Here is a 26,315-nt window from a genome sequence, read left to right as displayed (position 1 = left end):
ATTAATCACAGAGGAATGCCGATCAGACAGAAGAGACAGACCACCATCAGCAACCTCTTTGATAATACATTTATTTCCTTTCTCTTCTTTTGTTGTCACAATTGGCCTCTTTAATGATTTACTGGCATACCTATCCGCTTCAATAAAAACATTCAGAAATACTTCATATGATGTCTTTTTAAAAATTGCTTAAAACTAATTGAAAGTTTTTGCTTATTGGGACAAAATAAGATCCAGTTTGGGTTGTTTAATTTAACCCAGTAAGTACTTGAGCTCTGGCTACCCAGACAGACACAGATCAAGATAAGGCTGACAAAGCAGGCAGCATTTAACAAAACAAATTGTGCAAATTCTTAAAATAGACTTGTTTAATATCAAATGATCAATCACTATCTGGGTTATTTCAAATTTTAAAAAAACTTTTAATTTTTAGTTGGGGTCAATTTTTTACAGAAATAAAAGCTGAGGGAATGTGATTCGAGTTTGCTATAAACAAAAGCAGAATCTGCTCTTTGTGATATCAGCCATACCATTTCAGTAAAAAAACAACCCAGTAAAGATAAAAGCTTGATAATCTTGTTGGAGGTTCAGCAACATCAGCTACAACTGTACAACCTGTGTTTAATACGCTAATGTTCCTGATCACATCTGTATGCATTTAGTCCACAATGTACAGAGGGTTGCTTAAATTTGTTCTGCAGCAGTGTTCAGGAACCTATTTATTAGGTCAGCCTCACTTCATTTGCTTTCAGCTTGGATGTGTGTAAAATCTACACAGCACCGCGATCCAGGGTCAAGATCGGCATCCATCCTGCAAGAAGTGAACACTGACTAGGATCCAGGGGATGATCTGAAACTAAATCCTGAACATACATGTTAGAAGAAACATTCTCAACTACCGTCCGTCTTTCGTAATGAGTTTCATCATCTAGACTTTAATCTCCTCCTCCTCCTCAGAAAAGGCATAAGGTGATTTGTGGTTGTGAGACAGAGCAGGAGAGGCGTTGTTGCTCATCCTCATTCCCTTTGTGAAGGATCCCCCACCATAATGACGAGACAGCACATCGGCCGCCCTCTGGAACCTTTCTGGCTCCATAGCCACTCTCAGAGGGGATCCAGCGCAGACATCCAGCGTCCTCAAGGACCTCCTCTCGTCCTCCAGCTCTGTGCAGTCAGAGCTAAAGCGGCCCCTGACGTGTGCGGTACTTCTGAATGACCCACTACTCATGGAAGAGTTGGGTGAAATCATCCAAGGGCTCTGAACAGGCGTCTCTGTCAGAGAGCTGTCATCCTCTTCGTCCTCTTCCTCTTTCTCACCTGCAGCCTGGCTGTGATGGGATGTCTGCTGGTAAGTGGGGTTGTCAATGAGGTTCAGCACCTCGCTCATAAGGGATGGGCCGAGGTCTACGGTGAATGAGGTGAGGGAGTCCGAGCGTGTCCGCGTCACGCCTCCACTCTCTGGCGTTGATCCTGTCTGGACATCGTCCTGAAAATGTCTCTCAAAGCGAGAGAATCGGGGCAAAGTGACGAAACCAGACTGTAGGCCTGTGAACACACAGAGGAAAACACACCAGAGTCGTTTTAATGAAAAAGAGACTTTTTCAGTTGAGTGATGAAAATGATAACGTTCGAGCAAACAACTTTAACCTCAATGTAGGGAAGGAAAATGGAACGTTTAATGGGCTGTGTTGTAGTTTGAGTTTATTCTTGGAAGGATGAAATAAAAGTATGAACTGTCAGACAGTTACGTCACTCTTTTAAAACCCAGAAACCCACGACTGAAACTTCCAGGATATGTAGCGGAAAAAGGGAGAGGATGTAGATAAGGTATGTTTCCCACCAAAAGAGGGCAGAATAAGAGAAGAACAATTTCAGTGGTGTGTCAGAATGACAGTCTAGTAAAGACCCTGATGAGGGTCTACAAGCTGAAACATGTTGGTTTGATAACAAAGTTGTTCTTTGTGCAGCAACAGTTCCTTGTGGTTTTACACCTTGAGACAATCACCTTTCCCCGTGTATCAGTCAGCTGTGAAAGTCCAAAAAAAAGACTGTTGGCTGGTTGAAAAAGGGTTATTCATTTGTAAAGAATGTGAGGAAATGTTAATTTGTAATGTAAAATGTTATATCACAATTGATGGCATTTTTTATACCAGTTAAAATACAACTGGTGTTGCTGTTTCGAAATGCTGGCAGTGATTTTTCACTGATTGATGGAAAGTATTTAGAAAAAAGAATTGGAATAATAAGTGTTATCATAAACAGAGAAATCCACTGGTGACAGATGGTTCCTTCATTTTCATCACTGACACTCTTTGCCAGCTTGACCCCATCTGGACAAATTCCTTAGAAATCGGGTAAGGCGGAGGGGATTTCCAACCCAGGCTGTGCTGCTGCCTGATAAACTGTGATTGGTTAGCAGATTGGTTCGGCAGTGACACACACACACACAGACATGACAAAGTATCTCTGTTTCCCCTGACACAGCTGTGTGTGTTTGTATTTATAGGTGTAATTGTGTACAGGTGTTGCCTAGGTGAATCTAGATGACTCACAAAGACGTCCACTTGTTTGCTGGTTGTCTGGCAGAAATGCAGAAAGATGGAGGTGAAAACAGCATCATGACCCTCTCTGCAAATGTGTTCACTGAGGTTTATAGTTTTATTTGCAGTCAGCAGCTCTTAATACTATTTGTTCTGCTCACAGTAAGACTGTGATAAAACAATAAATCACCAGTTTGGGGGTTCATTCTGATTCGAGGTGGTTAGAGCAACGCTGCTATAACATGTTACTGTAGGTGTTGTTCATTGCATCATTCTGCTACACCTGCTAACACTTTTTCATTCACTTCCAATTTTCAGATTGTAATTTACTAATTGCAAACTTCCTAGACAACAGTGTAGAATCTTCTTAGTTATCTTCTACCTCACTGGATTTATTTTTTTTCTATTTTTTGTGTGCTTTCAGTCTATTTGACACTGTTCCATTTTACTGCTGTATCCTCCTAAATTTGACCCACAGGGGACAAATAGAGGCAAATATTTTTTGTTCTTATTCTTATTTAATCAATAAGAATAGTGACAATACTTAGTTTGACAATGTATAAAGTGAGATCAAATTTGGGTTGTGACGAAAAAGGAACCTAGAACTACTTAACAACTTGCATGACATCAAATAGAAAATATGTACATACCTAAAATAAATAGAATCACAGAGGAAATTAAAATGAAACTGAAGAACAGATTAATTCTGGGTGTCAGGAACAACCATGTCTATCGTCAACATAACGAACCGTTACCGTATTTTTGCTTTACTTATCTCGGATCACAATTGTTTCTCAGCTCACTATTAATGACAGTGATTTCAGGTAAGATGCTTTACGTAAACCCTGACCCACGCTGGGAGGGATTAACTATATTACCTCACCATATGTGCAGAGGGGGGAGTCCGTCGAGCTGATGGAACAGGGGAACAGCATCCTCTGTCGGCACGCCATAGGAGAGTCCATGTTGAGCTGGGGCAATGAAATGGCATTCTTGATGATGGGTGAGATGTCTGGTGGAGGGGATGACAAGTCACGAGAGTCCCCCCGCAGCCGTGGCACAGAGTTTTTCCGCACGTGTCGGAACGTGCGTGTGAAGAATCCGGTTGTCTTGGAGCTGTTGGCTGAGTCTGGGCTTCCAGGCTCACTGTTGCCACCATAGTTGCTCAAGAAGGAAGTGTCACCAAACACATCTCCGCCACGACCAACGTGCATGGTGTGTCGGAAGTCCGCCAGCGGCGGGCTGATCATGTCCACAGAGAGTTCACTCTTGAAACGACGCTTCCCTTGAGAGCCAGACACCAGGCCTTTAATTACGGGTAGTTTTCCCAGACTCATGGTGGCGGAAAAGGTAATTTCCCTTTATCTGAAAAGCAAGTGTCTGAGCTCTGATTACATGTCAGTCAAATTAAAGTTCCAGTTTTGATTCCATTGTAAAAGAGAGGAAAAGTCAAAAATCCCTGGACAGTGACAACAGAAAACACAAACATGTGGTTGTTCGGTTGGTAGAGAATGTGTGTATAATCCATTCTCCACACAGTCAGAGCCGACTATTCATCCACCGCCTGCCCACTGTTTGCTTTTGGATCTACATTAAAAGACGTCAGTATGGGTATAAAGTCACTCAAGTCCACATCAACACAGCATTTTGTATGTTCTTTCTCCACTTCTTACGCACAGAACTGCAGTACAAAATGTTGTGGGGTTAAAGTCCAGTTGTAACTACAAATAACTTGAGAAATAGTCCCAGACAAAGGATCCGGCTTCTTTGCGTGACCAAACTAAAAATCCAATTGATACTTATTTTTGATTTTCTTACATGCAGCAAACTGTCATGATGTTAGTTTCAACATGTTTTGCTTAGACAAAGAGGCTCACCTCACCAGGAAGTCTCAAATAACTTTTAACACAGTAAAGTAAGTAATAAATGTGGAGTTCTGAAGAAAGTGACTGGAATGGACAGATTTTGGGTCCAGGATGAATTAATTTATGAATAATGGATTTGACATAGGAAACCGTCTAGAAATAGTAGTATTTGTTTTCTTAAGAAGCAAGTCACAAACCGCAGCTGAAAGTCTCTCCTTGCTATCTTGGCAGGGATTCCCTTTTGCTTGAATGTTCAGTAGATCCCGACTTCTGAAAAGATCTTGTGTCTTGTGTAAGTTGTTCCGCTGTTGTCTTCCTCAAATCCCAAATGGAGTAAGCAGGGGGGGTCCACTGCCATGCATCACCTCCTATTAAAGGGGCTTATCCATGTGTGGCACTGGACTGTCCATAAGACATCCTGTCACCAGGTCTGTGGCTCCGCGTCTCTGACTTCTATTCTCTGGTCCTTCTGCATATGAGACGCTGGATCTATTAGAGGTTACCAGGGCAAAAGAAGGAGGATGGGGTGCTTTCTTGAAAAGGGCAGTGAAGCACGGTGCTGTAATGCATCATCCTGGAAAAAGATAAGGCTCCTTCAAGATTGTCCATGCACTGGATTAGCTGCTAATCCTTTCTGTCTTTCCTCATTCCCTGACTCTGTCGCTTGCTCTCTGTCTCCCTCAATCCACTTAGTCCTTCAATGGTTTCCTGGCATGGAGGCTTCTGTACAAAATAAGTTCACTTCAGGCCAGCTAAGAAAAAAAAACAGACAGAAAAGGACAGAAATGTCAGTTACTTTCTGAAGGAGAGGATTCAGACACAATTGCTGAACATTTGGTGATTCCAATTCCTTGCTGACATTCTCCAGTTTGCTCTTCCTCCAGACTAAGTAACTCAATCAATCCCTAATCATAGGTGTGTAAACTGTATTTTTATTTATGAGCTAACTGAATTTGTAAAACTTAAATCATATTCCTCACACTCATAGTAGAAAATTCTTTAATAATGCCCAATTTTTGTTTCAACAAAATTTATGCATTTTTTCCCCTATAGAATCACAGAAGATATTTTATCTCTAAAAACAAATGCCCAACTATCTAGTAGTCTCCAAAAGTTTTCCTATGGATCGGAAATTATTTTCTGATGGAATTAATACTGATTAGACACAGACATTTTTTAATACAATCTCCTAAACCTCCTGGTGCGTCTGTTTTTCCTGGATATAATCTGAATACCATCCTCAAGTCTGTCGATGACATAACCTCAGGCCAAAGTGAGAGCAAATAAGCTACAAACATGTGACCTCTCCATCGCCAGACTTGGATTAATGTCACAGGACTCAATACCTGATGCTCCTGCCAAGCCGATCTGGACCCAAGGAGGTGATCGTGCCGCTCAAGGCTGAGCTGAGATTACCTCAAGAAATCTTTAATCTCAGTTTTGCATGCAGATGAATATTTACGGTTGCCCTTTCCAAACAGTCGTCACTGTTTGTGACACAGAAATAGGAAAGAAAGGACACTGACTTGGGTGTGACATAAAGGGTAACTGATTTAATAGTGGGTGAGATTATGGTTTAGGGACATTAGAAGTTGAAGAGCAGATAAACATCACCAGGGGAAACAACAATCCACACCATGTTAAAGGCAAATTTGAAAAAAGTCAAATCCTATCAGAAGCTGCTTTGTGCCGAATGTAGTCTTATCCTGACGGATGAGCAGCATCCCTAATTTGTGGGAGGTATTTTTTTCTTCTATCTTTTCAGTTTTGCTTTTCATGCATGTTATCTGATACCTAATGTCACTCATTCTCTCCTGCTTTTGTGGCTGTTAGTTTCTTTTAACCTGATGCCAACCTTTCATATGATTCTCCTTATCCGTTCAAGCTTTCTGATTAGCACACATCTAAAGTCATATTCCTTCATGTACAATCTTCTGTAGTGCCAGCACAGAAAGGCAGATTGAGAGCTAAAACTATTCAGAAAACCACAGGAAGATGACATGGTATACATTTTATTTACCCATTAACTGTAATGGTAGATAATCATAATCAAAAGACAGCGATAGATGGGGTCAGGGCTGGAAAGTCTAATTTAGAAAAACATGCGATGACAAGAACCGACTGGACACATCTATCTAGTACAGTCATCACACACTGATGAGAAACACATTTACCTCTTGTCTTTTTAGGGTTGTTTTGTATATAAATTTTGTTGCAGAATCTCTCCCATTTTCACTCACACACACACACACACACACACACACACACACACACACACACACACACACACACACACACATGCACACTCTTCAAACTGCATTCAAATTTACCGTGTTAGTCAAAGATTTGGTACCAAAGAGCCACAGACTGCAGAGTGTCCCTGATGACGTGCGATTCATTCAATTACCGGCGCTCAGAAGAAATTACTTTGTGCATCGTCAGATGCAGGAGCTGTGTCTGAGTGGGCCGACTCCTCACTGAGGCCTTTTAAAACATGGCACCAACTAACTGTGGTTGAGGCCAGAACACCATGACCACTTCGCATGAATCCAAAATACAAGGCAAGGATCTACTGCTGCAACGTGGCACCGCAGGCCGAGGCGTGCCAGGTCCGTATGGTGCGGGTGTTTGTGCCAATGTCTGCACTGTACGCAGTCAAGTGTGTGTCCTCTGGATGCTGTGACGGCTAACGGTCATCATTACAACCACTGGTGAGAGCACCAGGAGGTTATGTGTTCTCCACCCTTTGATTGATTGTTTGTCCACAAGATGTCTCAACTGACTGGGACTGAATTATGTAAAGAGTTGGATCACGGATCAAAGATACACTGATTTTTGAGAAGGTTCATTCTGTTCTTACTTCATTAAGGAAATATTTCTGTTATTGTTCTGAAAACAATGAAAAAATCAGAGTTAGGTAAGGATTTGTCATCAATACACAGCTGAGATTAAACTGATTTCATTCATCTGTTAATGTTACAGCTACATAAATTAAAAGAATAAAAGACATCTTTGATAACTCATAAACTACACATGATTCTTTAAGCCAGGAGAGACTCTCCTGTGTTACTGAAGTTAGCGGTTTTACTTTATTTGGATTGAGACAAGTCGGAGTAAAGCAGCTTCATCACGGATCTGTTATCACATTTTCAATGCTGATTGCATCGGAAAAAAGACTGATTGATCAGTAATCTCTTCATGGTGATACAAAATCGTGTTCATGTGTCATGCACACCAGAACATATCAACGTCCTCTTCCAGAGGTTTTTTAATGTAAGGCGAAAAACGAACAAAGAGGAAATGATGGCAAGTAACAGAGAGGTACAAACACATTCCAACAGCCGTGTTGAACAAAACGAAGGAAATGTTGTGTTCACGTTTCCACACAGCGAGCACCAACAGAGGCCCAGTCAAAGGAACAGAGTCTCACCAGTCAAAACTCTTGTCAAGAAAGTTGATGTGATGGATAAACAGCAGGGTGACGTCAATGATCCGAGCCTCCATTTCCTCTCAAAACACTAACTGACCCTCACTTTTATAGTGTTTCTTTTATGTTTTATATATTTAAAAAATGCCACGGCATTCATGTCTTGAAAATATGTTCAAGAAGCATTTCTGGTGTACCAAATAAACCACGCTCAGTAAAGCCATCATTATGCACATCCAGTATATGTTTAGACTTTACAATCTTGTATTACTGGTCAAAAGGTCAGTGCGCATGAAATACCTTCATGTCTACTTTCCGGTAATTCAATTTTACAACTTTACACTGATATACACAGGACATAAAGTAATTCAGTTTACATGGGGGTAGTTTAAAAAAAAAACAATGAAAAAATGATAAGGGTGAATCCTGTCAGGATGAATGTCAGATCTGACTGAGGCTCCTGCAGTTTGGACACTGATTATTTGGCCCTTTGAGTTCAGATAATGCATTTTTAGTAATACTGATATTTATCATTGATACAGGTTGATAAGAGTGATTATAACTGTGATCAAGTCCTTCCACGATATGAAAAATTGAAAACCGTCAGGGAAAAGTGTGATAACTATTAAACCAGCTGTGACGCAGAATACTTTTTATTCTCATGAACTATCAAGACTCACATCCTGAGAACGCAACGGAGACGCACATAAATTTAACTTCACCATGTCATCGCAGAACAAATTGATTAGCAGACACCAGTCTTTATTGATCTCACCTTGAAATCAGGGCTGAGTCCTTTCCCCAGCAGACATCCAGCGCCCCCCTGTCGTCCACTGCGCGTCGGCATCGGTTCGGTCCGGCGGCTCGGCCGTCCTGCTGCTGACGGGCGGACCTGAACGGGATGGAGAGAAAGTGTTGCAGAGGAGGGAGGAGGAGCAGCAAGAGGGAGGAGGACTCTGGCTGCTGGAGGATGAAGAGTGATGGAATGAGCCTCAGTCATTAATCCAGACAGATTAATAGCCCATCAGTGTTAACAGTGTTTGCAGCGCTTTGCTTTGCTTTGCTTTGCTTTGCTTTGCTTTGTGTGTGTGTGTGTGTGTGTGTGTGTGTGTGTGTGTGTGTGTGTGTGTGTGTGTGTGTGTGTGTGTGCGCGCGTGTGCGTGTGTGTGTGATACTTCAACACAAACATGAGTCAACAAACGCAGCAGAAGCAACAATGAGATGTGCACACAGAAATATTTCCACCTTCTACCTTTCAGTTATACAAATGGTTCTAAGTGGCTTGGTTTACATCATCGCAGATGACACATGGAAGACACACGGTAGTAGTATGGAAATTTGTTCTTTGCTAATCTGAAACAGAATTGTGAGGTCAGACTGTCAAGAGTCTGCAAATATATCCAGCTGGAAGCAGGCAGTCTGAGGTCAGACTGAGGTCCAAACAGGAGAGTTGGATAAATGTGGACTTAGAAATGCTGCAAAGACAGGAAAAACACATTTCACAATATGTATAGGAATGAATGAAACAGGGCTGACATTAAAATGGACTGTAGGTAAGAGGATAAGGATGTACAAAATCAACTGAAAGAATGATGGTGGAGGGGTCACAGGTTCTGAAATGATAGATTTTGTTGTTGTTTTTTGTCTGGTTTGATGTTTATTTGGATGTATTTTTGGTTTTGTTAAATTTGCAGCTGCTGTAGACAATAGATATCGATTTGAATGCTGTTTTCATAAAATCCAGATGTGCATTTGAAGAACATTGTTCAGAAATTGGGATAGTTTAATGGGTGCAGTCAGGGTAGGGAGCTTGTCACTTGGAGGGTTGGAGTTCATTGTTTGGGTTGTGCTCTTGTTTCCGTGGATTCTGACCCACCAGGAAGCTGAAAGTTGGCCCACAGACAATAGAGCATTGTAATGCAGCTCCTCAGTGCTTTCTAGGCTATCATAAAAAAAGCTACTTGAACACTCAGATACATAATGAAGCATTTGAGTGCATCGGTCTCTAATTGTCTTTGTTCACTACATCTCAGGAAACTATGCTTTAAGTGAATGTCCAGCAAAATGTGTTTGATGAGTACATTCCTGAAAATGTATTTATTTTGTGTACATTCCTAAATGCACACTAACCTTATTTTATGTAGTACATGAGAATAATGTTTATTAGCAGGCTTAATGCAATCTAAAATAACACACACCAGACTATTTCTGATGATTTTCGAGTTATAGAAATATTAGTTGCAACTTTTGGGACTAACAAGTAAACAAAGTGATCAAATTATCAATGAGAAATTTTATTTCTGACTAATCTGAAACATAAAACCGCATGCATTTTTAATTCAAGCTTTTCTCTTCGATCAAAGCAAGTAGCTTGAATTCTGAATATTGATCATCTTGCAAAATGATGATAAGTTGCTTTTGAAGTCATTATAAAACATTATTTCATCAAATTGAAAGAAATAAAGAACCAAACTAGTCCCCAAATTAGATTACAGTGCAATGGAATAATTTTGGTTCGACAGGTATTTCTTTGCCTGCTCACTCAGAGGCGGCCGAGCCTGTTGCCTGGCCCAGCGATCCCAGTCTGTGGTCCAGACAGACTCCAGTTCCCTAATAGGATCACAAATTGCTGTATTTTTAGAACTACACCTGAATTCTGGATGTGTTTTGTGTTTTTCTGTGTCTGTTGGTTGACCCTTTAAACATCCTGATGGTGGAATTACAGACATCATGTAAGACCTGAAATACAACTACATGTTGTACAGTAATTGTCTCATTTTTTAATGTGTATCTTCCCACGCAGTAGAGTTTTATTCCTGTTGCTTGACTTGAGGGTGTGGGATTAAAGAGAGTCCCTTTTAGCCAGACAAATATAAGCCAGCACAAAGTGAGTCATGCAGAAATTTAAACGACATTACACATCGAAATACAAAAAAAACACCGAACATTAAATCAGCTTCAGATGCAGTTGTGCATTTGGAATGTGGGCTGAAGTATATACGCATAAATAGTGTTGTGCTAGTTGTACTGCTCTATTACTGTACACACCGGTTCCTGTTCTGAAGCAATGTTTCACATGTGGTTATTGTTGGATTTCTAAAACTATTTATGCATTTGAATTATGATTCGCGTTGGCCTGTAAAGCTGTTTATGCCTGCAGTTCAATTGTGTGGCGCAGCATAGATTTAGACAGCTATATAACAACCTGTAATTCAAACATCAGCTCAAACCTCACTGGTCTGGAAGGGGAACAGTCTGGGGAATGAGTTTTCCTCTACAGCACAAATTCATGTCTGTGTGTGTGTGTGTTTGTCACTGAGTGTAATGAATAATGAACAAAGTCATACTGTAGGTGAAGAAAAGAGGTGCTTATTAGGCAAAAAATGGAGCCTCAGCTGAGGAAACGCCTCCTTCATGTTTGTTTTTTTTCTCAACATTTGTGGCATCCGGTCTAAAAGTGAAAGCAGAAGATATGCTTATATTAACCAATCACAGCCGTAAAAACCAACCATATCCTCACGTAAAAGTGGATCATTCAAAAGCAGAAGCAGGTAAACTTATGTTCAGAAACTCCTTGAATCTTCTGTGTTGACTTCTTCATTATGTTTGTCCAGACTGAGGTTTTGTGTGCTCTGATTGTTGTCAAGATGATCAAGAATCTCATCTCCTTTACGAGGGATCTTAGTCAGTAACAGCAAAACCTTTTTCATCTTCATTCAGTGATAAATAAACGCACCTTGAAACTGGCCTCTGCTTGTCCTACTCTTTGTTTGTCCAGGTTTTGTTTTCTTCGGTAAGAATTTCTTCCCTTGACCCTCTGGTGTTATTGATGTGGAATCCATTTTACTGGATTTCACATCAGGAAATTGCATGATGCTAGACTGGGTTCTTTACAAGCTCCTGTTAATCTACCATGCGCTGCTTTGGTAAGATACACATGCAAAGCTGAGAATTACAATCATGTAACATTAGACGTCATAACTGTAGATGCCACAAATGGATTTACTAGTTTAGGCATATTCGTCAGCACAGTAAAGAACCCTCTGCAATATATTTTCTTTTTTATAGAGTACAAAAACATGTTTTCCTGGTTTCTGAAATTCATTTATTATTCTTTACTTTGTCATAAAGCACAATAGTGAGGTAGTTGAAGCTACTGTCACAGCATCCTTTCTATTAAGGAAGCATAAATCACATGTGAACATTTAAATCTGCTTCTATTACTCATACCGCATCCCGCTCTTTCTCTCGCTGCGTGTTTCACAAAACAACTTAGAAAAGAAGCATTCTTCACCGACACAAAGGGGTGATTCTGTGCAGCCGCCAGCCTTGAGTCATAGATGGAGTCATGGGGGTTCAGCTGCCTGGTGAAGGGCTTCATCTGTTGTGTGCCAGTTAGGATCAGAGGGACAGACACAAAAATGAGAGCCACAGACACTGGAGCTGTTGTATACAGAGTTCCATGGAAATCACTTCAGATGTACGAGTCTGAGCTACAAACATCTGTGGGAGGGGAAGCCTTTAAAATGTCTCTGCAGTGCTTTATCTAACATCCTGGAATAAAACAGATTTAAAAACGCAAGAAAATCTGTATTACGTAAAGTGGATTAGTTGTGATTCCTGTTTCCATGAAGCTGCAGGTCAAACAAAACTGCTGCTAGAAAACTAGAGGGGCACCCAGTTGAGTAAAGACCTCAGCAAACAGTCCGTGTAAAATAAAATAACCCAAATTTATGAAACAAGGCAAACACAAAGTACTGATGCAAATTTTATCCAATTATTCTGTACAAGGTTTTATATAAATCCACTTCCAAATATGATAGAATTTTCTTTTTCACATGCCCATCCCTCCTAGCAAGTTCATCTAAAATACACCAGATAGTGTTTTGTGAAATGGATTCGATTGGAATACTGAAAAATCTTCTGTCTTGTAATGTTAAAGTAAAAATCTTTGCATCTTTAAAAACAAAAAAACAAAAAGCAAAACTCTGAATCATCTTCTCAGTCCTTTTTTTATGGAGAGCTAAACCTTGGAATATATATTAAACCTGAGGAATTCTGCACAATCCGTTTCTGTTGCTGAGCTGTCACAATGAATTCCATCATGCGTAAACTGTGGGGCGAACTGGCTCCTCTGTGTTGCTGTCACCTCAGAGACTACAAGAATGCTCATCCACCGGTGCTCCCTCCCCAGACTGAGACCAGGACCGACTGTCTGAGGGAAGGAACGGTGAGCAAATGCCAAGAAGAGAGGCAAAGAAGGAACAAACAGAAAAGAAAGGTGGATTAGAGCTAAAGGGGAGAGGAGGTTGAGTTTGTGAGTCATAAGTAAGAAAGGTGCCAAAAAAAATAGGGCTGACAGCAATGATGGAATGAGATAAAGAGAATTATGGAAAAGATAAAGCAACCAAGATTATTAATATATTATTTTTATAGGCCTTTGTATCCAGCAGAAAGTGAGTCTTCAAAATGAGATATTCTCGTCAGTGTTATTGTTGTGTAGCTTACATACAGAAGTGTGGTCAGGACCTGAAGCAACATGATAGAATTTCTTCTTGAGCGACTCTCTATGCAGTTTATACAGACAGCATTTACAGATAGACGACACTCAACTACGCAACCTACACCGAATTAGCTAATATGGTGTCATTTCCTTGGTACCCTTTGTATTTAGTAGCTCAAATGATCTCTAAGCAACAGGACTGACACCCCGAGGACTGTTTATTCAGAGACAGAGGGAAGTCTGACATTTTATGTCCACATCCCAAGGAAAAGACACATTCTTCTGTCAAGCACCCCATATTTCCTGTCTGCCTTCACACTGTAACACATTTACACCCTCCACCCAGTGCTGCCCCACACAAACAGAAGGAGAAGAATACATTTACATAAAGGAATAGGATTCCATTAGGTTTAAACATCTGAAACGACTCAATGTTCTCTTTTATTCTTATTTATATTACACTAAATATTGAACTTCCTGACTAGATTTGGGTTTAATATTTTTAACTAAATGCACTTTGCTCACACCTTTACATCAGTACATGGTACTGATGAATAATCAAGTGAGCAATCTGTATTAGTCAGTTGTTCCACTTATTTGACACTACTACACAAAACTAACCTTATTGTGAGGATCATGCCAAAGAAAACCCAAATACTAGTCGACTTAAAAAGTCAAACTCTGTGGAAAAGTGAATTACATCTGTCAAGTGTCCTTCTACAGGTTGCTTGTAAATTAACCTGCTGTAAACCATACAACACCAAGTCTTCTCAAGTTGTACTTTTACAAATTGTTTTCAGTCGTCGTTGGAGTTTCTGGTGGCGGTGACTCACAGTGTTGATGAATCATATTCTCTTTGTCTTTATTTCTGTGATTAACCTCAATGACAAACAAAAAAAAATCAAAGGACACAAAGTTCTAGAAAAATGAATCCTGTTTACTCCCCTCTGAGAAAATTTGCAATATCAGCACTTTTGTTGTTATACAGTAATATTATTTTTGGCCACAGCTCTGCCATTGTAGGAACATTGGTTGAATGCGCCATCTAGTGTTTGAGAGTTCGCAGTAATAGAATAATTTTGAACCTGAACGGTCAGAGAGGTGTTGATAGAGGTGTGATGTGACACTTTATGTGATCCCATTCTTCATGTCTGCATTGGCGGACCGAGGCTGACAGAAGGTGGAGGAGTGGGATCTGTGCGTAAAGGAGGAACCGTGCGCTCCGCGGCTCTCCAGTCAGGTGGCGCCCACACAGTCTGAGCTCATTGCTCAGTTTCACCTCTTTGGATTCGCATGAGATGAAGAAAGTCTTGATTGTAACACGCTTTCGCCCTCGATTATCACCAAACTAGAATCAACCAGGTTCAAGACATGAGTGGTAAGTCAATATTCAAGATTTCACCCACAGGGCGTTGTTTGTTCTTTGTTTTTATTCTTATTCGTTTCGAGTAATGATCGACAGCCTTGTCAGTCAGTCTTCACATGACAAGGCTTTAACAGGCAGCAAGGGTTTTTTTATGGCGTGTTATTGGATCATTAGTTTTAGGTTACAGTTTGTTTCAAGGAAAAAATAAAGACCAGAAAAAAAAAGACCCCACTCTCTGAAGTTGAAAATTGACTTTAATTTACCTGCCGCACTACATGCACTAATGTGCTTGTGTGTAATGTCACAGTCTGTGACGTGTTTACCTCTGACAAGTATAGTTGAGTAAGACTAGAAGTCTGAACCAGTTCTCAGCGGAGTTACACATTTCTCCAATACAAAACTGTCAGCAAAATAATACAAATCCTTCGAGTTTGAGGAAAGTCAGGAGACCAAGCAATGAATTAAGACCTTCTTGATGGCATATCTCATCTTTGCTGTAAATAACACGATTTAAAAAAACAAAAACAAAACAAAACTTTAATTATTTCTAATGTTTTCCTGATCTTTGTTGCAGTGTTGGTAACTTAATTTTTTTTTAGTTTTTTTTATGGCTTTCACTTAATCTTGTTTTAACTGGGTACTATTTGTAAAAATAGGGATGCATGTTTTCTCCTACTCTTGAGTGTGTGGAGGAGATAGTCATCACATGACAATCATGTCTCAATAGAGTGTTTACAGATCATCACAAAGATTCCAGAGCATTCAGACGTGTCCCAGCCTGCAGCAGCTCAAACAGCGATCAGCTGCAGACAGCAGACACCACCAGTCCCTAACATTAAGACATTTAAGATTAATTCTTTATTCTTCTGTATGTACCTACAGTTTAATTACAATATGTCTGCGCTGCAAAAATGTGTAAAGTTTGATAAATATAAGATTTCAGAGACTAGAGAGTCTTGACATATCTTTATTTTGCAGATCAACAGTTAAAAGCCCAGTAGGCATTATGAAATTAAACATTAACACATACTGTAGTAAACTTTAGTGACCTGAGAAAGAAAGCAGTGATCTGGAGCTGTGATCACAGTTGTTACATCAGACTCATTCCAGTTAAACCAACAGAAATGAGGCACAGGGATGAAGAGAATCAACATTTCATTGTTATTGTACCCCTATTCAACAATCCCTCGCTGGACTTAAAATATTTGGGAACATTTTCTCCCTCATGTTCTCCCAATAGACAATTCTGTTAAACTACCCTTCATCTCATTAAGAAAATAGTTCAGTTGTCTCTGAGTTTTACTCATCTCCTATTCTGTCTGTTTTACTCACTTTCTCTCCTTGTCTCCTCCATTGTGAAGTGAATGGGGCCCAGAGAGCTTTTTCTGCAGTCCTCTGGTGTGTTTTAGGTGTGCAGTAATGAGTCACACCAGTATTTTCATTCCTACCCTCTGAGACATTGACCCACATCACCCCCCACCCCCCACCCCACAGTAAATCATGGTCATCATAACAGCAGACCCTTTCCTTCTCAGGAAATTAAAGAGTGGATAAACAAACTGCCTGTTAATCCTAGTAAACCATACTGCATATGAAACACAAGATCTTCATTCTTACAGACAATTATTGTCTTTCACCTGAACAAATGTCTTCTTCTGTGAGATGTAACACCAAATCTGGGAAAGATACAGGTTAATCTTCTTTGGCCTCAACTTCAAAAAGATATCACCCTAAATATTTCTGAATAACTTAATCATTTTCTTTTTTCTTGTCTCTGTTTTAGCGCAGTCATTCACACATTTATCACGCTGAGAATTTTTGGATCGTTGCAGGTGTGACGGTTTGGGCAGATGTTGCAGACATCTCTCAGGAGGGGGTGCGACCTTCTCCCCCCTGGTCAGAGGAGCGCTGTGAGGAGCTTTGGGAACGCGTGGAAGGCGTGCGGCACAAACTCACACGGATTCTCAACCCAGCCAAACTTACCCCGTACCTGCGCCAGTGTAAAGTCATCGATGAGCAGGACGAAGATGAAGTGCTCAACTCCACGCAGTACCCACTGCGCATCAGTAAGGCTGGTAAGGCGTCAGGCAGAAACCCATCACAAATCGAGCGTCACTGATCCTCTTACGCAAAGTCAACAAGTTTCTTTCAAACTTTCCAATTTGTGACTGTGACGTCAAGCTCAGCTCAAAAGGTATCTGAATCTGAATCTAATACACATGGTTTTAGATTCACTTCCTCCTTCTAAGATGACATTGTTTCTGTTGCCCATGAAAAAAATCATGTCAGTACACAGATAGAAAAAGTAACAATAACACATTTTCTTTCTTCCCATTCTGCTGGAGCTAGTATTACTGTAACACTGGTCCTCAATGGGAGATTAAAAAGAGGAGCATCATATTCTTTATAAATTGAGTGCATTGCAGTAAGAACAGCTAAAATACATGAGGCAACATGCAATATGAGTTTTGCTAAGAGTAGCTATAAAAATGATGGCCTGGAAGACAAAGTGATCTACATGCCTGTAAGATGCTTTGCAAATGATAACAGTCTATGAAAATCACAGCAGGCGCAGAAAGGGTATCTGTCCAGATCCTGGAGAAGAAACATTTTGTGTGAATGATTGTGGAGTGAGTCGTCAGAGAGGAACAGGTCAGTAATGAATGATGTTTCAGTGAAAGAAACAGACAGGAACTCAGGAGAAAGATGAAAGACTCCACTAAGTAAAGGGGAGTGTGAGGTAGGGAGAAAAGAATGAGGAGTGAAACAGGAGAGGGAAGATGTGGCAAGTATGGATGGAATGAAGAAAAGCACCCAAGCGTCTCCCATCACCTGGTATCACCATCGTTTCATTGCCAGAGAGGTTAGGTCAGAGTCATTCATTATAATGATCTTTGAAATAGCAGCATGTAATGACAGGGATTAATGCACTTAACAAAGAGGTATAGTTTTATGGCTTCAGCTGTGGTAGTAAAGTCTGTGTCTCGTTTTAACTTTACCGTGATGAGTCAGTGAACCTGTGTCAGATGCTGATCGATCAAACATCGGTACATTACAAACTTTTCTTTTGCCTTTTTGTGGAACAGGGCGCTTGTTGGACATCCTGCGTGGTCAAGGTCAGCGAGGTCTTCAGGCCTTCATGGAGTCGCTGGAGTTTTACCACCCAGAGCAGTACACACAGCTGACTGGAGAGCAGCCCACACAGCGCTGCTCGCTCATACTGGGTAAGCTGGGAGCTCTTTGCATTCCAAGGGTGGAACACACCACAGAGTGGGGTTGAATGTGAAGCTGAACAAAAAAACCAAACAAAAAAACAGTGATATGAGACCGTCAAGTGAATAAGGTTTGCTTAGAGACCATGTTCAGACTTGTTTTGATTAACTTTGAGTGAATGACCTGTTGCTGTTGTTTTTCCACAAAAATTTGTTTAATTATTTGTATTAAATTCATATACATATCAAACATCTGGGATAGGACAGTTTTAATGAGAATTTCAATAAAAAACCTGTTTACAACAGGCTTTATGTGAAGAGTAATCAAGTATTTCATTAGATGTATGCCTTTAACTGTAATCACAAAATAGCTATATTTATTGTCATTAAAGCTGTCATTTAGACTTAAGTGTAGAATATGACTTTTGACAAATTGCTTGTGTTAACTGGACGTCTTCATGGGAGATTGAGCAAAGAATATTCTTTACTGAGATGTTTGGAAATCAAATTTCTCACATCACATCTGTAGAGCTGATAATATTATTATAATTCACAACCCTTTCTGAAAGTTATCTAACTTTAAAAGGCTTTCCAATGTTTGGTGCTTAAAAGTGAGCTTACACTTCACAAATTTTAACCAGTGGGCCCAAACCTGTCTTCCCTCCCCAGATGAGGAAGGTCCAGAGGGGTTGACTCAGTTTCTCCTCCTGGAGGTGCGCAAACTGAGGCAGCAGCTTCGAAATAGTCGACTGTGTGAGCGACGTCTGTCCCAGCGTTGTCGTATGGCGGAGGAGGAGCGCAGCCGCGCTGAGCGTAAAACTCAGGAGTTACGTCACGACAAGCTGCAGCTAGAGAGGTGCGTCTCTCATGGTTGTGTGTGAAGAGTCTCAGTCATCCGAGTCATGATCTCTGTGTCGAATAAAATCAAACAGACTTCTAGGAAAAGCTTGAAGACAATTCTCGGTTCCCTTGGTTACTTTGGTTGAGCAAGGAGTCAAAGAATAAACATTTGCTGACAATTTTAAAGGATATCACTTTAATATCCTGTTGTCTACTCACAACCCACTGATATGTAACTGTCCTTGATATTAAACGCACGACGGACAAAGCTGGGTTCCTACAGAGGGTTGGGTTTTTTCGTATTCAACTCTTGATCAGATGAAAAGGCTGCTCAGTCATTCCACAAATATATATTTTTCAGTGAATTCAAACTACTCTAAATGCAATACAGCAACAGTAGTAGCTTAGTCCACCACGTCTTGGCTTGGGGACTGGAGGGTGGTTGGTTCAAGATGCACTTGGACCAATAGTTTAGAGTGTGATTTAGAAATGATTGATCAGAAACTTGTTTTTTACCCTAATCTTCCTTAAATGTGATTCCCAGGCTGCGACAGGACTGGGAATCAGCCAGTCGAGAGTTGAGCAAGCTGAAGGACAGACACCTGGAGCAGGCGGTGAAGTACTCCAGGGCCCTGGAGGAACAAGGCAAGGCTTCGGCCCGTGAGAGAGACCTTCTGAGGCAGGTGGGTTTAGATGTGAATGACTGGACACTGAAATTGTTCCTTGTTCATGAGAGTTATGAATTATTAACACAGTGTGATGAATCATTTCTCTTTATTACATATCAGTATGGAGGGCAGCACTTTTAAAGTATAACTCTGACAGTTGTAAACACATTAGGTCCCATATACCCCTTCAAACCTGTCCAAATAACAGATTTACATTTTTCAACACACCTTTTTTTTTACTTAAAAAAACTTAACTTAACATTAACTTTTTTTAACTTTTACTTAACATTCTCTCACATGCTTTTGTAATATTTTTTTCTTCCTCTTCAAAATATAAGTCTGGCAACTTTTCCCCTGATCCTTGTTATTCTAAGGTTTAAACATCTATTTTATTTTATCTGACTGCTACAGCCGAGAGCTGAAGTGAGCAGCTCAAACCGGCTGTGTAGACATCCCCCCCACTGCACTGTCACAACATGTCTGCCACACAACCCAAAGAAAAACACATCATGGAAATTACAAACACTTGTGGTTATCTTTTTGTGCTGTAAGATGTTTTGTATTGAGCACTGTGCTGCTAATACATTTGTGTAGTAGGTCTGATGATGGTGTATAACTAATACCTTGGTTGGACTTTTATGCACACTATTGAGTTTGGTAAAAAGATAACATACTAACTGTTATATAATAATCTTGCAGTGATAAATTATCAGTAGTTATAATCTAAAAAGCTTCATATTCTAGTTTAAAAAATTAGGAGTTTTGATTTTGAATACATTGGCAACAGCATGCACCAAGAGCTGGTATGGAAAAACCATGGCCTATGTCTCTTTTTGTTTGTTTTCCATGCAGGTAGAGCAGCTGAGGTCCAGATTGATCGAGGCGGAAAACTCTCCAGATAATACAATACTGTCAAAAAGGAACAGTTTGCTCCTTAATGGAGTAAACAATCCGCCTGTTTTGCCAGAAAAGCTGCTGTCATCTACCGCTGCTGAGAAATCTGTGGAAAGGAAGAGAGACTCAGTTCCTGCCACAGGAGTCATAGTATGTTTTTCAAGACTATGATGTTTTTCTCCCGAAAGCGATTTTATAGTTGTTTAAAGTTTAGGCTTTTTATGGCAGTTTTCCAGCGTGCTTTTTTATGTTCTAAGAATATTCTCTCTTGTGTACCTGAGGCCCTGATGGATATCCTGCAGCAGGACCGCAGGGAATCTGCAGAGCAGAGGCAGGATCTCTGTAATATCATTACTAGACTGCAGGGAGAGCTGGAGATCTCTGAGGAGCACATGGACAAGGTGAACAATTTTACCTAAATCATTTGATATGCTTCCAATGGCAGTGAATCTTCCCTGTAACATCAGTAACTGTTGTAATGGTAAACTATGTTTGTAGTTGGAGTCACAGTACGAGCAGCTGCAGCTGAAAGTGAGAACTCTGCAGCTCGACTGGGAGACTGAACAGAAGAGAAGCGTTTCTTATTTTAACCAAATCATGGAACTGGAAAAGGAGAGAGATCAGGTAAGGAGCAGAGGGTCTACACCAAGCCTGAGATGCCTGTGAAGTCTCAGTCAAGAGTGAATCAAGGTGTAATTCTGTTGTAGATGAGTCAGTTGGATGCAACACATAAACCTCTTTGATGTCTGTCTGCAATACAGAAAAGTTTTTCTTTATGCTTTTGTCTTTTTACCAGGCTCTGCACAGTCGAGACAGCCTGCAGGTGGAGTATAATGACTGTCTTCTGGATAAGAACCGCCTGCGCAAATGCATTGCAGAGCTGCAGGCCAACGTGGAGCAGCAGCAGAAGGAACTGGAGAAGGAGAGGGAGAAGAGCCGGGAGAAGATGGAGCAGAGCAGCACCTGTCTGCACTGTGTGAGTTTACCACACAGCAGAACCCTGAGTTAGGAGCGCAGCTTTGTCTTTCTACTGCAGACACATGTATTATCTCATGTCTGCTCCCTAGTCCCACCTGTCCCTGTGCAGTGAGGACCAATGCTACGGCCCCTGCTGTTCCCTCGGCCTGGACCTGAGACCCCAGGCTAATAGCAACCGTCTGCTGCTACGAAAGGTCAGGGCCGGCATTCAACTATTATTATGTCATTTAAATCAAAGGTCCTAATTCTTTGGTTAAAGTCAGTAGATTTGCCTGCTGTTTCCATCATAGAGCATCTTCTTTGTGCCTTGTAAGTTATTATTTCCATGTTCTAGCGAGTGAAATTATCCCATTGTCATTATTACACTATGCAAGGAATGTAGTTTTTGGCCTGCGTAGCATTTTCAGCTGCACCAGCTTCTTATTACTGTCTAAAGAATTAAACACTGGGGTGGATTGTTAAGGAACACAGCATGTTAGTGCCTGCAAAATACTTCTGACTGACCCTGAGGAACCTCTGTTCAACAGTCGCCCTCTAGAGGCCAAACCAATGGGACTTCTGTCGGTACGTCATGAACATCTGGAAGATGAATTTCTGTATTTGCGCTTGGAAGCACTTAATTTATTTAATGTTCTGTCTGCTCTTTCACAGATTTTAATTTCAATTCAGAGGAGAACCTCATTTCATCAGTGAGTATGAGCTCATTGCATCAACAAGCACAAGAACTAAAGGGGGAAAAAAGAAAGAACAAAAGCATTAAAATTAGTCATTTTATCCACATCTCTGTTCACAGACAGAAGACAGTGAAAAGGAAATAAATCGACTGTCCACATTTCCTTTTCCTCCTTGTATGAACTCCATCAATCGCCGATTCAACATAGAGTGAGTTTGACAGCCCCCACCTAACACCGCTAATGTCAACAACTGATTTCACTTTTACTTCATTTGCTTAACATCTCTTTTTTATTTTACGAAAAGGTTTGACTTGGAGTCCTGGGGCAGTGATGAGAATGATAATATTGCAGGTATATTTGATTCTGCCGTGATTTGAATGAACAAGTGTTACAGACTGCTTAACAAATAAAAGGAGGCCTTTGGGTACTCATCAATTTGTATTAACAATCTTTCATTTCTATTAGCAATCCTTCAGAACCCCCCCCCCCCAAATATAACAGTTGACAGTGATTCTTCAGTCTTACATTTTCCATCAAAATGTAATAAATCAAAGATAATAGAGGGAATGAAGCCTGTTCTTCGCAGTATTAGCCAGCACTACGTAGCAAGCATTATTTATGAAGCTGCCTGGTGTTTTCAGGTGAGCAGAGTGGAACATCTTTGTGGGATTCTTGTAACTCCCTACACTCTCATCTGTTCCCCCCTGACCTGGTCAACATCCCTGTAGTCTCTTCTCATCAACCCCATCCCAAAGTTTCCAGGTACAGGTTCAATAATGACAAATAGAATATGTTTTGAGCACTGACACTTGTTTCTAACACTGTTGGAGATGGATTGATACGGTCGTACTTTTTCATACCATCCTGATTATTTGCGACTCTTCCTCATCATCTTTCAGGATACCTCCACCATCCCCATCTTCAAGCCCACCTGCAACACCAAAGCAAAGAAATGCCAGTCTAGCTAATGATATTACAATAGTTGGGGGAAGCAGGACGGGGATCTTTGTCAGCCATGTGAGAGCAGGTTCCCCAGCAGAAGAATATGGACTGAAGGAGGGCAGTGAGCTACTGGAGGTGTGTTTCTGTGATTCTTGTGATTGTAATTTTTGGAGGAATACATTCTGCAGTTCTGTATGCTGGAGTGAATAAAATAATTCAAGGCTGACATGTAACATATTGCCTTCCCTTCATGGTGTCCAGCTGGAGCGGGTTCTGTTTGGTGGTGACAGTGTGATGCTGAGCCAATGCACTGCTGAAGTAGCTCACTTCTCTCTACAGTGGTGGACCGAGCTTTCCATGCTCAAATTCCGGAGCAATGCAGAGGGTAAGTCCATTTCTTCAGGAATCAAAAAAATATACAACAATGGATTTTTGAAAGCTCTAGCATTACACAACTTGTGCTTATTAAGAGAGATAGATTAAGCTGCCCCCATCTTCTGTTCCTTTCATTCAGCATATACCAAACTATGCTCCCAGATATCAGAGCCTACGTTTAAGGGTGCTGACTCCTTCTATGTCCGTGTCAACCTCAACATGGAGCCTCAGGGCGACCCACCCAGTCTGGGTGTGTGCTGTGATGACATTATATATGTCACAGACACACGGTACAATGGAAAATACCACTGGCGCTGTTCCCTGGTGGATACACACACAGCAAAGTCCCTGCAGGCAGGAACCATGCCCAACTACAACAGGTTTGTCACATAGACCTTCATTTACTGCTTTAAAGCACTAGATTAAATTGAAATAAATTAAAACTTTCATTTACTACTTTTCATCCATGCATCCATCCATCTTTGACCACTTATCTGGAGCCGGGTTGCAAAGGCAACAATCTGAGCAGGGTTAAAAATAAAAAGGGTAAAAAATAATAATATGGAGGTATTAAGTGGATTGTATGTGTTTCCATCTCAGGGCCCAACAGTTGCTCCTTGTGAAGCTACGGAAAATGGCAATGGAGCAAAAGGACTTCAAGAAGAAGGTAGTAAATCTACTCATTTTTAAAACATATGAACATCAGGCTCAAATTCACTTATCACACAAGTGGTTACCACAGCTATTAAATATCCGAGTTCTCTGCTTTGTTCATGTAGTTCATGAAGAAGTCAACGGGACGCATTCGCCTGGTCAAGGCTGTAGATCCCGTTTGTCGTGGGAATGGTTCTGCACAGCAGGTCCTTTACACACTCAGCAAACGTAAGGTCCAGCCAGTGTGTTACAGGAATGCAATTTCAAATAATTTGTACTGTAAGTACTTTGCATTTACGTGCACATACCTTCTTGTGTGTTGGTTCTCTCAGGTCACGAGGAGCACCTGAACCCATACAGTGTAGTGCATCCGGTGCAGTCCCAGACTAAGCGACCGGTTATCTTTTCCCCCTCCCTTCTGTCTCGTGGTCTCATAGAGAGGATGCTGCAACCAGCTGAGTCTGGCTTGACTTTTGATACCTGCCAGCCAGGTATGTGCACAGAAACCAATTGTCATGATGCTCCAAATGTCACTGAATGACCATTAAATGTTTACAGTCTTCTCTCTTTGCTCTGTTTCTTCCGGTTTGCAGAGCCTATCCCGGCGTCAGACAGAAAAGACAAGAGAGTTTTCTTTTTAGATTCCCTCAGTCCAGATCAGGCTCTGGGTATACGGCTTCAGTCAATACAGGACATCATTAGTCAGGTAATATCATAAGATATTATCTCATGATTTTTCTTTACTCCATCATCTTGTTACCTTTTATAACTGAATGCACCTTAATTTGCACTGTTGCTATACTAATCATCTCATGACAGAAATATCCCGTTTCCTTCATGGAAATGTTGGAGGGTTGTTTGATGGTAAAATCATTAACCAATCACAGCCAAACCCATATCAACTATTATTTTCTCTATGTGTGTGTCTCACAGGACAAGCATTGTCTGCTGGAGCTGGGGCTGCCCAGTGTTGAGGGTTTGTTAAGACAGGGGATTTACCCTATTGTCATCCATATCCGCCCCAGAAACAAAAAGCACAAAAAGCTGAGGTAAGTGCACATTCTTTTGCTCTGAATGCAGGGGAAGTCATTGCAGCAGTAATTGCAGACATCTATTTTTATGTTCTGAAATCTAAGAAAACTCTGAATTCTCTGAATAATAGGAAGTTTTTTCCTCGATGTGGAGAGGACAGCATAATGGAAGAGATGTGCCAAGCTGAGGAGCTGCAGCTGGAGACGCTGCCACTGCTTTACCACACACTGGAGCCCAGCAGCTGGAGCTGCACCGAGGAGCTGCTAGCAGCCATACGCAACGCCATCTGCACCCAGCAGAGTGCAGTTGCATGGGTTGAACTGGATAGGCTTCAGTACAAAACAGAATTCTAATGTCAAAGTCTGTATAACATGTTGTTATATCAACCTTTCAAAGTGGACTGTGTTTGATCTTGAATGTCAAAACCCATTTTAAGCCTATGTACGTTCATCCAAACAGGAAGTTGCATTATTCTCATCTATACTGTATAGCCAAGCTGGACTGGCAACCGCAGGGAGAAAGCTCAAACAGGTTTAACCCATACAGTTTTAATCAATAATTTCAATTATATTCTAACTGCATTTTGACAGTTATTAGGATTTGAAAATAGTTTTCATTTTGATGAATGATATCATATGATGAGGATATAAAGATAGAGAATAGACTGAGGTTTTGGGGACTGTAGTATGTTGTTAACAGGCATGCATAAGATACAGACCGGCTTATCGGCATTTTGCAGTTGGCACAGTGTTGGCCTTTTTGGGCTACCGATAACTCGAAGATGTAAATCAATTTTGCTAATCATTCCTAAATGCAATTAACACAGACGGCTGTTTTGAGAGAATAATAGCTGGTTCCTTCATACTTTTTTTTATGTATTATGCTTTTTATGTATTATAAAAGTCAACAACTGAATTTGCATTCATGCTCTATTATATGACTAAGGATGTAGTTCAGAATGAAGAAGTGTTTTTCTTGCTTTTAATACTAAAAGTCTTTCTTTTGTATTGTTTTAAACTGCTTCACTTGTGTGCTCAGATACACAGCAGACTTGAACAAATAACCTCAGATACAGCGGTCAAACATCAGTGCAAAAATCTAGACTGATTGAGGAAACTATTCTAATGAACTGTAACAAAAATAACAGAGACAAGTGAACGGGGGAAAAAACAAGCAAAATACATTTGGTCTGCAGGACGAGGCCACAAGTCCAGACAAGTTTATTCATCTTATTCTAAGAAAAACAGGTAGACTTCCAATATTTCATTAAACAGGCTTATCCGCAGCACATTTATGAATGCAGCCATGTGTTCTGTATCACCACTGAAAGTTGGATAACATTCAA

The 26,315-nt window shown here is 40.7% G+C and overlaps 2 protein-coding genes across 2 annotated transcripts; one reads left to right on the top strand and one right to left on the bottom strand.

The window, feature by feature from the left end:
• Nucleotides 1-54: 54 nt before the first annotated feature.
• Nucleotides 55-8,728, bottom strand: cdc42ep1b (CDC42 effector protein (Rho GTPase binding) 1b). Its single transcript, XM_068336398.1, has 3 exons — nt 8,608-8,728; nt 3,424-5,157; nt 55-1,545 (listed from the first exon to the last, which is right to left on the bottom strand). The coding sequence occupies exons 2-3, from the start codon at nt 3,875-3,877 to the stop codon at nt 929-931; spliced, it is 1,071 nt and encodes a 356-aa protein (XP_068192499.1). The 5' UTR covers nt 3,878-5,157; nt 8,608-8,728; the 3' UTR covers nt 55-928.
• A 5,711-nt stretch (nt 8,729-14,439) lies between these two features.
• zmp:0000000896 (caspase recruitment domain-containing protein 11) lies at nt 14,440-25,981 on the top strand. Its single transcript, XM_068336905.1, has 24 exons — nt 14,440-14,713; nt 16,534-16,776; nt 17,788-17,925; nt 18,583-18,769; nt 19,298-19,436; nt 20,274-20,465; nt 20,597-20,716; nt 20,814-20,939; nt 21,112-21,291; nt 21,383-21,487; nt 21,821-21,857; nt 21,945-21,982; nt 22,087-22,175; nt 22,272-22,318; nt 22,609-22,729; nt 22,867-23,044; nt 23,171-23,294; nt 23,424-23,664; nt 23,885-23,951; nt 24,064-24,166; nt 24,271-24,429; nt 24,532-24,644; nt 24,872-24,987; nt 25,101-25,981. The coding sequence occupies exons 1-24, from the start codon at nt 14,707-14,709 to the stop codon at nt 25,321-25,323; spliced, it is 3,093 nt and encodes a 1,030-aa protein (XP_068193006.1). The 5' UTR covers nt 14,440-14,706; the 3' UTR covers nt 25,324-25,981.
• Nucleotides 25,982-26,315: the final 334 nt, after the last annotated feature.

This window comes from Antennarius striatus, chromosome 16 (assembly GCF_040054535.1).
Source record: "Antennarius striatus isolate MH-2024 chromosome 16, ASM4005453v1, whole genome shotgun sequence".
Taxonomy (NCBI): Eukaryota; Metazoa; Chordata; class Actinopteri; order Lophiiformes; family Antennariidae; genus Antennarius; species Antennarius striatus.
Note: the sequence above shows the minus strand (reverse complement) of the source record. Positions and strands in the feature narration are given on the sequence as shown.

Coding starts and splice junctions, on each gene's coding strand:
- cdc42ep1b (XM_068336398.1), bottom strand. CDS start 3,877: ATGAGTCTGGGAAAACTACCCGTAATTAAAGGCCTGGTGTCTGGCTCT. Junction 1,546..3,423: donor CTCCCCCCTCTGCACATATG/GTGAGGTAATAT, acceptor GTGTGTTCACAG/GCCTACAGTCTGGTTTCGTC.
- zmp:0000000896 (XM_068336905.1), top strand. Junction 20,466..20,596: donor TTCCTGCCACAGGAGTCATA/GTATGTTTTTCA, acceptor TGTGTACCTGAG/GCCCTGATGGATATCCTGCA. Junction 20,717..20,813: donor CTGAGGAGCACATGGACAAG/GTGAACAATTTT, acceptor CTATGTTTGTAG/TTGGAGTCACAGTACGAGCA.